Source organism: Lethenteron reissneri, chromosome 20, assembly GCF_015708825.2.
Source record: "Lethenteron reissneri isolate LAM-NWPU_2019-01 chromosome 20, ASM1570882v1, whole genome shotgun sequence".
Lineage (NCBI taxonomy): Eukaryota > Metazoa > Chordata > Hyperoartia > Petromyzontiformes > Petromyzontidae > Lethenteron > Lethenteron reissneri.
The window spans coordinates 17,041,614-17,055,217 of NC_083798.1; the positions used below are offsets into that span (position 1 = coordinate 17,041,614).

Sequence of the window (13,604 nt, forward strand, 5' to 3'; positions counted from 1 at the left end):
AATTGAGCAGCCAGTGAATTACATAACTCGATACAAGTGTTTACAGAAGCCTTACAAAACCAAATAATAATCTCTTGAAAATCACTACAAATCCCGCTTGTGTTATCAAGCATGCATGCTTAAACGAGCAGACAACCACAATCTCACTCTGCCAAATGCCTAAGGAAATGCTCAACGTCATTGAGAGTAGGTAAAAACAAGTTAATAAATCAGAATGCTGATAAACCAAGCCTGGCAGATGAATGGGTGGGTGAGGGGGCTCGTGATGGCTATGTCAGAGGTAGCCGGGAAGCTCAAGAGGCTAATACCGTGTCAGAACACTTCATTTGGGCCACCCATGACTGAAACCAGGGTATAGGGAGTCGATGGTCTTAGAAAATGTTACAACAATTACATGAAAACCCCAATCACTTATTTTGTAATATTTCATCTGGGCACGAAGTAAAGTTCAAATTAATTTCCAAGTGACGACCACTCTTTGTACAGCATAAAATAGTGTATTATCTACTGTGGATAAAAGACCTATTGGATTGTGATGTCATCTTCCAGGTACCACTCTCTGACAAAAGGTGATTAACTGCTTGGATTTGAAGCTTTCGTGACTGCAAGGATTCATACTCTTAGGTTTTTTCGGTAAAGTCACGTGACTTTACCGAAAAAACCTAAGAGTATGATTAACTGCTTGCCGCGAGAGTTCCTGATGAAAGTTCAGGTGATTATGTTTTTGATGAGGACCCTCACCTCAGCCGTGAGCTGTCGTTGGGCATCCTTGGCAGCAGAGAGGTGCTGGGTGAGTTCCTCGTTGTCAGCTGTGTACTGCGGGAACACGCAGAGATCCAGGCACTCACCCAGGGCACTTAGACGTGTATCACATGACGCAGCCTCCACTGCAGTTGAAGAGCAGAGCACAACTCGCAATTGGATGGGTAAGAGTTAAAATCTGGGTCAGGGATCAAGTGCATTCATCATTCAACCAGGAACTGTACAGTTCCTCCCCATCTCAAACCTCCCTTTTCTTTACAAAGTGCTAGAAAGGGTCATCTCCTCGTATTCATTTCAATCTTCTTCTTCCACGTGTTTTTCCCACTCATGTGGGATCCGCTGTCCTTGCCAACCTTCTCCATGCTGCCCTGTCCTGTGCCATCTCTCTTTCCACTCCTCAGGCCGCCATGTTCATTTAAATGCATCCCCCCAAAATATCCTCTCACCCCCAGCAATCTGTGCTCTTGATTCCCTGTCTGCACAATTCTAGTGCAGACTCTTCGATGCCAATGACTGACCGCCTTATCTCCAAAGGATATATGTGGTGTACAAATCCCTCCCTGTTCGGCGCGTTGAATACATTCCACTGTTTTGTACAACATTGAGATGCATTTGCTACATGCATTTGCTACACAAATCAAAAAGAATCCCCACGTTTTTTTCTCCTGGAAAGTCCCCTATAACCCAGACAAGTTGCTCACCGTTTTGACCTTCTTCTGCAGGTCCACAATCTGGGACAGCAAATGCGTAATCTCCTCTTGCTGCCGCGATGCGTCCTCGCTCCTCCTCGCCAGCTCCTCTGTCAGGGTCAGCACCTGGGAATTGGACTCCCCTGCACGCACGTGGACACGAGCACAGATATTATTTTTTATTATACTCGATTACCCAGGAAAGCCTCACTGAGTCTCAAGACTCTTTCTCAGGAGAGTCTTGCCAAGTTGTCGCAGTAGGGGGCAATGTTACTGTGTGTAATCCCAACTGAGTAATGTGTCGGTAATATTACAGCATTGGTATATTTGGCCTAGACCAGTTACATTGTATGGGGGTTATTTTAACTATGGGAGGAAACCCATGCGGAACCAGGGAAAAATATACAAACGCCACATAATAAATAACCGGAGTAAAAAATCAAACCCATTGCTGTGAAATACAAGTATTATCAATTTACCACCCTGCCTGAAACACAGGTAGAAACACATGCAATAACACAGGTGGACCTGTACCGGTATTCAGAGACAATCAAAGACACGCAATAACATGGCAAGACACACATTCAGAGAATGCAGAAGCAGACTTGTGCCTTAACGTGTACAGGCATAGACATGTGTAGACACACAGATGTAAGCAGACACACCCACCCAAGGTAATCCAGTTAAAATACACATGCGAAGACATGCATAAATATAAAATTACAACGAAGAGAAACATGCAGACACAAGCGCAAAATATACAATCACAACACAGGGAGTACACTGAGAGACAAGCGACATTTAAAAACATGCACACACGTCCAGGCATGCTGCGGTTAACACGACTGTGCATCGCATGGATTGGTCAAATTTGCCGGATCTCGGAATTTAACAGATGTATGTAATATATATCTGCTGTGTGTGTGTGTGTGCGCAATCCGACACATTGCACTGGTTTTTCAAAGAGATTTGGGATGTTCACTCAAACGCTCACATTCAAAATTTGTATGAGTGGTGCACGTCAGTGTTATTTGCTATACATCCAGCAAAGTAGCCAAAGTTATTTTGAGCTGGGTGTGTGAAAAATGCTAAAGGGGCGACGCCCATTCACGCAATAAGCATTCAGTGAACGAGGCTGCGGCAATATTAATATAGCTGCCACCATTACCTTAGAGTAAACTAAACACATTTCATTAACTCAATCCAGGCCAAAGATGTTTTTTTCAGAGAGCACAATGATCTTTTTAAGTGCTTCAGCAATGTCACTTCCAAACACATGAACAATTTCCAACGCTCAAAAACATAAATTCAGCCAATGGTAGCCAGAGGGCAGACGGATGGTTACAGTTTTGCAGATGTAAAAAAACATGTATAAATTAATCTAATGTGAGTAAATATCCTATAGTGGGGGTCGACTCCCATTATCCTTCCATGGTTGTTAAAAAATATTACCACTGTGTGGTAATAAACAAAGGTCATACTATGGAAAGACTGGCCCTCATCACGGCACAGGGCTGCCAAGCACTTGCTTGGGCAGAAAGAAGCTGTGACGTTCACTTGTAACATATGAGTGAACATGGTACGCTCAAGTAAATCTAGGCCATGCACCGACACCTACACACATGCCCGCCCACCCGTCCATGTGCTCGTTGTTACGTACGTAGCTCTCGGACACAGTCGTTCACCAGCTGGTCCTCCTTCTCCTCGTAGTCAATTGTCTCATTCTGCAGCTGAGATGCCTGGAAAACACACGGGCAGACACCTCACTGCGAAGCCCGGGAACACGGTGCAACATTCACGGTCAGGACAAAAGGCCTTCAGAGTCAACGCCCGAGGCGTATTACAGCTCGCTATGCTTTCCTTCAATTCGCACAGATCCCACAACCGTTCTGCAAAAATCAAATCTGTAAACAACTAGAAAATACATCGTAACAGACGGTGCGCGTTTTGGTGGGTGTGTCGTTGAAACCGACTGTGGTACAGTTGACATCTTCGACTTCGACTTCCAAAGTCCGGATATGGGGGTCTGTATCGGTGAGCGTGAGGGGGGGGTAGAGGAGGGGGGTAGCGGGGGCATGTGCTATGTTACCTCTGAGCGCAGTGAGATGTTCTCCTCCTCGAGGTCACGCAGTTTGCGGTGGATTGTGTCCATGTGCAGCCCGCTAGACCCCAGTGAAAACGTGGGACATGGGGAGCTCACCGCCCTGTGAATACAACACCCCCCGGGACCGTGTTAAACACAAGCAGCAGCGAGTGCTCCGGTGGCTCGTAATGATTCCCATATTAGAGAAAAGAACCAGCAACGTTTACATCCTGGTTTCGTACTTGGGCTACAGCCATTCATAAACTAGGTTACACACAATGTTCCAGGCCCATATCAAACTATGTGAAAAAGAAAATGCAATGTGATGGTTTTAATTATGCATTCATTGGTGCCCGCGTTGAAACCATACAAAACCAGGCTGAGACACTGAACTTGAGAACAGAATATAATCATGGGCAGCTGAAACACGGATAAAAATTCAGTGTAATATAATTCCATAAGAGGGAACATCTCAAGAAGATGACATCATAGAACTACTTCTGAGGTCACTTCAGTAGACACCTTATCTGCATTGAAAAGTGTTTGTCGCATGGCAATCAAGCACAAAAAATGTAAGGGCTCAGAGCTCGAATTTGCGACATTAACCTAAAAACCTAATTTTATATGCTTAAAATAATTAGCTGATAGCTGTTTGAATAGAGAAGGGTGATAAGTGGTGATTGTAACGTGCATCATACTGGTGGTGGAACGAGTCCCGCATTGTGTGGCTCTGAGTGGCTCACGGTAATGGGGACGATGACTTGGGTGCATTGTCATTCTCATCGGACGATCCCGTGTAGATTTGAAGCAGCTCCTCCTTCATGGCCAGATCATGCCTCAGCTGGGCTGCCTGTACGACACACGCATACGTACACAAAACACGGAATTATACAGATGATGCGCAATCACACACGCAGAAATGTATGCAATCAAAAAGATACACACATACAATGGCACACATACACACAAGTACAAAAACAAAGATCACTGGCTTCGTTTATAGTCTGTTAATGACACACAAGTGGTTTGGGTGGCAAAACACCACACATACCACGCCACCTTTGTCTCCCCAGTTCTGATGTTAACAGACCATAGCAGGTACTCATTTAAGGCCAATTCCACTTAGGGGAGGCCTAAATATAGTTCAGATATCTATTCGAAACTGATGTTAGCCACAGCCAGGAATCAACATGTCATTGGGTTAATAGTGCAGTGAGAAATTAACCACTGTGCCACTGCTCCCCCAACAACATGCAGTCAAACACATGCCACCCGAGCAGTGCTGCCAGAGCACATCACCTCCTCCGTGGCGTGCCCGATCTGCTCTTCCAGGGTTTCATTCCTGTCCGTCAGGACCTTGATCTTTTGCAGCAGCGACTGCCCAATGCGTGCCGCCAACTCCACATCGCGCTCTTTCTGCAGGAGAGGAACAGTAATGACGCACTGCTTGTGTAGCCCAAGCCTGCCCTGCGAATGGGCTACAGAAACATGGTGGCTTCCTTCCTTGCTCGTGACCTTTTCCATAAGGTGTAAAAAATATGTATGCCTGTAAGGCTGTTATAAATTAACGATGCCGAATACGATTTTATCCTGCTGGATGGGACCAAGGTTAGAGCACTCGACTCATCCCACCATTCCTCTGAAGTTTACAGTGATGTGAATATTAGTTCGTAGGAAGTCAACAGTGGTCGTCTAATAAAGAGATTGACCTCCCACCATATGAATGCGCAATTTCCACTACTGGCATAAGATGGGAAATGGAGATGAGCACCGACCCACCCACACTTGTATTTTGTACTGCCGACCTAACATGCTACTATTCATATTACAAGGAATTATACATCATTCAAACACGATGATGAGTTTGGAGAACAGATTCCATATTGATTAAGCAACAGTTTAATTTACAGCCCAAGTTAAAAACCAGTCGGGCAACACGGCTGGGTTACCAAAGACCGCATGTTTTAACCAGCAAGAAATATTGTAGAATGGGTTGCATGTCCCAATTACCTCCTCCAGCAGACGGGTGACAGCATCGATGTCGCTGTAGGTCTTGGTCATCTGCCCAACCCTATCGGCACACAGCACTGTGGGAGAGAACACAGCAACAACACCAGCACAATCAGCTGCTATCCTAGCTAAGTACACCTTGAAGTCGCAGGTTTGACGAGACAAATCCAAGCGTTATGTGTTTACAGAGTGTGGTGAGTTGCAGATATGCCACCTTCGCCACTCTCACTGTACCAAGCTAATGCGCTTCAACTCAACGCGGCACATGCGCACATGTAAGTCGCTGTAACGTAAAGCCCTTCAGCCAACACGCACATCAGCTAAAGCCTTGGCCAATCACCTTCAAGACTTCAATCTCTGTTCAATGTCACATGCACACCGACCTGGTATTAGCCTCCCACCGTGAATGCGGTTACTCTTCCAGGCACCATAAAAGCACAACACTGTATTTTGTAAAATGACGCAAAAATCCAGGAGTGGAACACGACCTTTGGACCGAAAGATACTGACGTGGAGTGGTTGTTTTGTCAACATCTATTACAGTACTGTAACACTAAGCAAACCTAGGAAGCACTAGTGGATAGAGGCACACACGTAATATGAACTCAAACTGAGCTGGTGAATATGATGATAACTTTTGAAGTGTGTTTTGCATGCATCAGTCATTGTCATTGTACGAGAGTTTTTTTTTTAGAACAGCAAAACTGTGACGTTGTATGTAAACTGACAGAGTAATACATGTCAGTGCAAAGGGTGCTGCAATAAACAAATCCGATGTCATAACTAACGCAGGTCACAACTCATCGTATTTAATCTCTCAAAAAATACAAAGTTCATCAGACGTTAAGCCATCCGAGTCGATGTATGTCAGTCATAGCAACAACAAAACATGTAATTGGTGCCCAATGAAGGGAATTGGCTTTTCTGGGTAAATACGGCCTTGTGTTTATCATTGAATGTGTTTATTCATAGGCTGAGCAGGAGGCTTCCTTGCCTAGATCCCCTGCCAGCCACCCAAGGCTGGATCACCGACGCTAGAGGAGAGAAGTAAGGCCCTCCACTTTACAAAACATCAGACACGTGGGTCGGGATTTAGTTTAATGGTTCAGTAATGTGCAGCTATGTTCAGTGACAGAGGCCCAGTTGCAATGTTTGAGATTGGCTGTTGGGCAACATTTGAAGAATGCAAAATAGTCACGTGGAGGAAATGTGCACCATTTTTCTTCAGCATCACTCAAAACACTCAATGCCTTGCTCGGCAAAACTAACTTTTATTTGCAATGTGCATTTTTAGATTCAGTTTCATGCAGCATATTTATAGAAACGGAATTAATACAAACCTATATTGACTAACTTTGCGTACATATCAGAGCTGTATCGGAGGCGGCAGAAGGCAGCAGTCAGTGGCTCTGGATGAAGAGGAAAGACCCCAGCTGGGCCCCAAAGTGAGAGGGCCAGGAGGTATGCAGTCAACAATGCTTGACTCAGGGATGAGGACGCCCCTGCCATGCATAGTCCCATGGGATGTTGGCTATCAACAACAAGGCAACTCCTATGACTAATTGGGAATGGGACGCAAGCGTAGGATTGATCACCCTGTCGCTGGCCGCCTTTGGGGAGGGTGTATAGTATGAAAGGCCGAAACACCCTAGGACCCAAAGGTTCACTACTGACGATGCGCTCCCCAAATTTCACCAGGCTCACTGTTCATGAACTCTTGGAAGTGCTTGCACAAAGGATAATAACATCTCATCCTGTGTTCTTTGGAATCTGTACAGTACTTAGACATAAATAGTCAAAGGGGGGGATTAGCACTCACGTTGGTTGGAAGCAGTGGAAGAATCTCATGGCAGGGGCCATCCTCACCATAGAACAAACATTGATTACTTCACATTAAGTGTTATAGATTTTACCCCAGAAGGAGTATTGACCGAGTCGACTCGCAACTAAGATTTGAACTCGCAACCATAACCACTGTGAGTCGAGTATCATAATCACAGTGTCGCCTGGTCAGATTCATAGACCAGTTCTGAACATGTTGATGCAAATGAATACATCAGCTCACGTGAAGTTGTACAGTACTTCTGAGATTACTAGTTTTTAAGTGGCATGGCGTGAGAACCCTCCTTACATTTTATGGTATCATGCATATTTCCAACAACCTGTTGCCCGATGAATGAATGCAGGGTCTCTTAGTTGACAGGTTAATTATCTGAAATGTGTGTTGTGATCGCTAGGGAAACCGGCGTGACAGCATAACAGCCAGGTCTACGTACACGATCACACACGCGTGGGCCCTCCCAACGCCCCACCCTGCCCAGCCAACAACAACCACCCTTCACCACTAAATAGCAGCAATGTCACCACGGCGCTTGTCCCAGGCTAGGTGTACTTTGAGGCCATGTGAAATGCATAAGGCTCGCTAGCAGAAGGTGGTCATGGGACAGACCCAGGTGCTGTGGGTTGACGGACTGAGATAACTGGCAGATGCACTAACTGTGCTCCCCACTCCACCACCTCACTGCGTTTCATCCGCCCGGCGCTCCATTCGTTGTTGAGCATTGCTTCTCTGCCGTCTGCTGTTATTGGAAGGTGATTTCCTCCAACTGTCCAAGAGCATCCTTCACGAGCCTCCTTCATAGAGGCCGATTTTGACACCACTGGTGCCAGTCATCAGCATGTCCATCAGTCCATCTCTTCTCTAACCCAGCCACATCAACATAAAAACATGCAATGCACATTGCTGTACCCCAGTATGGCACAGAGTATTGAGGTCTGCAGACAAAACTAATCTCTGCTACAGATGTGCTGGCATGGTGGTGCTTGCCCCTACCTATGCGTGTTACGATGCATCCGTTAATCTAGTAAAGTCACCTATAATGTTCATGACGCATTCATCGATTCTTACACACATGATATGTGTATCGAATTAAGCACTTGGAGGAAATGTCACATTCCTATAATGATGGCGATTCTCTCCATAGGATGACCATCGTTGACTTCCCACAAATTGGTACTAAATGCATTGAATATGATCTTCCAATTGTGACCTATGTGCTCTAATCACGGTAATACTCGGCTGGTGCGAGCATTGCTTTGACACATATATAGCCAGCCCGATTGTTTATCCATTGCCGAATGGGGGGGCTCAAGTAGGGGGGTGGAACAACGAATTTTACTGCACTGGCCTCTACTGTCCACAACGCCTACTATAGCTGTCTCGAGGATTTGGTGATCACACATCAAGCACTACCCAGGCTCAACCCTGTCTCGCTTCTGAAATCGGACAAGATCAGATACATTTTGGGTGATTTGGTCACAGTCTAACGCATTAGCCATCCTAACAATTATTTTCAGTAATGCTGTCAAGCATGACGTGAGTATAGAAGCCATTTCTTTCATGCCCCTAATAAACAGTCAAACAAAAGTTACCAACACTTTCGCGCTAACTGGCCGAGCATACCGATCGCCCTATCGCTTGACTACCTTAACGCACGCGCCAAACTTTCCAACAAAGCAAGAGAACACAACGCGGCGCCACGTACCCTGCAGGACCTGCTCCCAGGGGACATCTCCTGCCGCGTCGTCAGCAGCGACCTCCTCAACCAAGGCGCTGAGTTCATTGCCGTCGCAGATGAGCAACGCTTCTCCGTTGGGAGCCGCCTCGTACACCTCCTCTTCCCCGTGCTCGCGCACAGCACCGTCCGTGTTACCCGTACTCTCGTCGCTGGAAAGCCAAATCCCATCTCTGTGTTGAGAATCCCAGCTCGTCTCTCTGGAATCCGAGTTAGTATGCACCTGAACACCCCCATTGCTCAGCACCAGCTTTGGTGTTGAGGTGACTGCTGCTGCTGCGGTTGGTCCACGTCTCCCTCTGCCAGAGCGGCTCGCCGGAGGGTTCAACCTCCTGGCCGCCGCCATCCCGTGTCGAACATAGGCGAGGGGGAGGAGGCCGGACTGCACTTGTCTTTTCTCCCTCTCTCGCTCGCTCGCGCGCTATATCTGTCGCTCTGTCCGGACGAACGTGACCAGCTGCCCGTCACCGAAGAGACAAAACAAGCGCATCCACCCGAGGAAGGGGATTCAAGTTCAGCTGCCAAGTCGGGCCGAAGCGCTGCGATTATCTGCAGGCTGCTTATTTGGATGGGCTATTTTTACAACACGATGATTAATCCGCAATGGGAATTAGTCGAAATCCGCAGGTGAACTGCACTGATCAGTCACTAACGACACCCACTCGCAGGAATAACAGAGTAACAAGTGGTTTATCCATAAACGAATTTTAAGTTCAACGCAGACCGAACTTTAATTAAACGTATTCTAGATGCGCACACGCAAGAAAATTGCAGTGGCTGCCCGAGCGCAGGTTAAATGTTAACCCGAGTGCACCTAGTTTTCTCACTTATTGGACACATAAGAAGCAAACAGTGTGTGGAGGTGCAGTGCCTCGCCCTGACTCGCACAACTCCTCCGCCTCTGTACTCAAGCCCCAAGCAAAACATTTATGCGGCATGGACACCTGGCACAGTCCAATCAAGCTTCTCAAAAAAGGGGGAGACTTGGGTTGTACCACAGTCAATGTTGCCCAACTAAACACATTAGAAAGTTTTGGTCACATGCCATGAATTAGAGATCTCGCATTACAATAAAATCGACATTATTTAAGACGAATGTGTTTATCTAGCTGGACGATGCAGTGGTTAGAGAGCGCTCGAATCGCAACGATGAAAATGTGAATAAAAATCCACTTGTGAGAGATCAACAGTGGTTGTCATATGGTGAGAGCGGCACCCACTATGATGTGGAATTTCCACCACTGGCTCAAGGCTGCCAATGAAGAAGAACCCCGCTTCATGCTCATTTAACGAAGCAGATGCTTTGATTGTCATATTGAGAATTTTATTTATCATTGAGATTGATTGCACTGCAGTTAAAGTTACACCTACGCATTGCAACCTTGGCCCAGCAGGGGAGTGACAGAAGGCCATAAACTCACTGTATTTACTTTATACGCTATATATACGTAGCATATCGTGGTTGAAAAATAACGATTTAACGAGTGTGGGGGAAAACTAACAGCGCGAACCACTGTTGTATGCAGGTCATGTTTCGCGTAACAAAGGCGTGTCCTCACTCACAATGTGCAGCTCCTCTGGTGCTATGACTCTGCTTACCATGCCAATAGCTCGACAAACAACACGACAGTGCATAAGATACCGGGCTTCAAATGGAGCAGGGTGTGAATTAATGAACACGCGTGTCCATTTCAAAAACTCAATTATTCGGCCACATGGCACTGTAGCTGAAAAGTTTAAAGTTTACAACCTGGTTGGGAGTTGATTTAGCTCATCATCATTATTTGTCCGAGGTTGATAAAATGTGTAAGAATTTGACTTTCACTAGTATTTAGGTGTTTTTGTTTTACTTAATGCAGGTTATGAAATTTACACAAATTATTTACAACCTCTGCCAAGATATACAAGCAAAATTACGACAGGTAGGTTTACAACTGCAATACAAAAGTGCTACTGGTGGCTTATTGAGGTAGGCAGCCTAAATCCCAGTTCGGGAGCCTACTGTCCATCCACCACATCCTTCAGGGGTTGACATGTCACATTGTTGCGCTGTGTTAAAATGGCCTCGACCATGGGAATTAGGAATTTCCACCATCGTCTCAGGGCTGCAAACAGAGAGATGGGCAACGCCCCGCGCTCGCTGGAGCTTGGATGCCCTTCTAGAGACCACACAACGATAGAAGCCGAGCCAGCGTGCACCGTTTCTGATTTCTCATTCAGGATTTATCCCCGCATAGTGACTTCATAAAAGGTGCCTTATAGACAAATCATGAGCAGTCGTTTGCCTACAAACACAAACTCCACCTTCCACAGCGTCTGTTTGGAGTCTAAGTGCTCCTAAATTTATGGGTCTTCGTCAGATATTTCAGTCTCCTCCGATAAACAAAAATGCTCCAGTAAAGCGTGGGCCAAACAACCCAAGCAAGCACCCCTGAAAATGGGTCGTGGGACTCCATGACACTTTCCGGGATAAATAATAACTGTTAAGGAATTTTTAAAAAATGTGAGTTTAACGTATTAAAGTGACGTATTTAGAGTTTGGCCCCACAACCTTAAACTTGAGAATGTATTCCTGACTAAAGGGGTATTCAGCCCATCATCCATATAGGGTGAATACATTGAATGCCACTTTATGGGAAGTTAATGGTGATTGTCCTATGGATAAACCGGGCCAGTTCCTTACAATCCAATCAAGACTAACAATGTGCTCGGCACTACAAAACCAGCCAAGTGGAATCAATGACTCTGGGGGTGGCTGAGCAGTTATTTGCATGCAAATGACGGTGGTTCAAACTCTTCCTCCAAACAATGAATGCATTTTTCGCAAAGCTGCTTCTCTTGGTCATGTTGGCTGTACGATTCGCGTAACTGTGAAGGGACCTTTTGTGAGTTCTGCAGGACACAACTTTCCATATGCCATCAAAACTGTTGGACGGCCTTCATGCTCGGCTCTGCCTCGCCTGGCCTTGGAAGGATACATAGCATAATACCTAGCAATATTATTCGGTGTACAGTATTTTATTTAACATACGCAGTCGACACTCCGAAGAAATGTAGTTTTAATCTTGATTTGGCAATTTGGTTTTGCCTTGGATGCTTGGATGAGAGCGCAGACAGCAGGAGATCATGTTCTAAACTATGAGGGGTACCTTCCTCCCTTTTTGTGAATAATTACACAAGCACATACAGTGATTCTGCACTGAAATATTTTCAATCAACTTCACACAATGACGACCATTCAGACGTGCCGATTCAGCAGCGAGAGAACCGAACTTGTAAATACGTTTTCGGCCAAGGCGCACTTGCAAGTTACATCATCAGCCCCACTACTATCGTCAGATTAACCCCGGCCTGGCCTTGCAGTTTGTGGACAGAAAGGCAACTAACATGAAAACAAAATAAATTATTTTGCAAGTGTGTGTGTGCTTCCATGTGGCCTGGCATGCAAATTAGCGTTTCTCAGCTTGGAAGGCTTTGGACCAACGGCAGTGATTGGGGGAAACTCACAATCACTTCGCGTGCCGTGAGTGTTCTCAATGGTAATGAGCACATAGGGAGGAACGCAGTTTAAGAATTTTTTTAAAATCCCAACTAAATTCCGAATTGTGCTGGCAATGTCAATGAATGAGATAAAGAAATGTCAATCCAGAACACCAACAATGAGCAGTGGAATATTGTACTACATCAGACTTTCACATCACAGCATGACTTCTGCAGTAACTTAATTGCAAGTGTCTTATCTATCACTCTGTGGTGAACCCGTTATATGCCTTGCGCTCTTTCAGCATTGCAACCCCAGGAGTGTGGGCACAGTGTGTTTAAAGATACCAGCACAGCAGCAACAGCTGTCTGAAACCAACTTCACTTAGGGTACCCACACTTCAACCCACCATAGGTAATTTACCAAGTGACTTGATAAAATACATCCATTCATTGTTTACTGTATGTGGGGTGAAGCAACAAAGTTATGAGTGAATAAAGAATCCATGGTTTAAGAGCCTTAAACTGGAGTCTGGATTCAGACTAAGCAAATAAACTCTTCATATCATAGGCTCAACAACTCCTCGTTGTAAGGATTATTCTGGTCACGTGACAAATAAGAGGTGCCGGAAGAAAAAACAATTGCAAAATTGTGAAATTTGATGTGTATTATCTATAGCTGAAGATAGAGATGAATTGTCTTGTATAGCGCTGCATACTAATATGAGGACATATTATGTGTTTAACAAACTATTATGTTTTCATAAGGTGCTTTAAAACATTGGCTCTCTGCCCAAAAAAATCACACATGATGCACACACAAAAACTAGAGTTCATGTTGTAGGAGAAGTCTTGTTTGCAACCATCTATGAAAGCTGGTGTACAGCTCAAAAAAGAAGTGTGATGTGGTCAGCACCATGGCCTTCTGCGTTTGTCTGTCTGTGGTGAGTTTCCAAACGAGGTACTCATTTCAGTCTGAGTCAACTTAGGGAGGCCCACGACAGG

At 45.5% G+C, this 13,604-nt stretch overlaps 1 protein-coding gene across 9 annotated transcripts in view; it reads right to left on the bottom strand.

The window, feature by feature from the left end:
* The window catches only part of LOC133344888 (trafficking kinesin-binding protein 1-like), a 64,348-nt gene that overhangs the window by 11,489 nt on the left and 39,255 nt on the right, over positions 1–13,604 (bottom strand). For 7 of the 9 annotated variants that reach the window (XR_009755391.1, XM_061555193.1, XM_061555191.1 and 4 more), the window contains exons 4-10: positions 5,545–5,621; positions 4,834–4,950; positions 4,278–4,384; positions 3,541–3,655; positions 3,112–3,190; positions 1,464–1,594; positions 742–816 (exon numbers count right to left, since the gene is read on the bottom strand). Coding sequence is in view for 8 of the 9 variants with exons in the window: in XM_061555193.1 (XP_061411177.1) it covers positions 742–816; positions 1,464–1,594; positions 3,112–3,190; positions 3,541–3,655; positions 4,278–4,384; positions 4,834–4,950; positions 5,545–5,621 (701 nt within the window). In the remaining variant the exon portion in view is untranslated. Of the gene's footprint in view, positions 1–741; positions 817–1,463; positions 1,595–3,111; positions 3,191–3,540; positions 3,656–4,277; positions 4,385–4,833; positions 4,951–5,544; positions 5,622–5,927; positions 6,000–9,089; positions 10,303–13,604 lie in introns of those variants that run through there. The other 2 variants (XM_061555192.1, XM_061555194.1) reach the window with 2 other exon arrangements.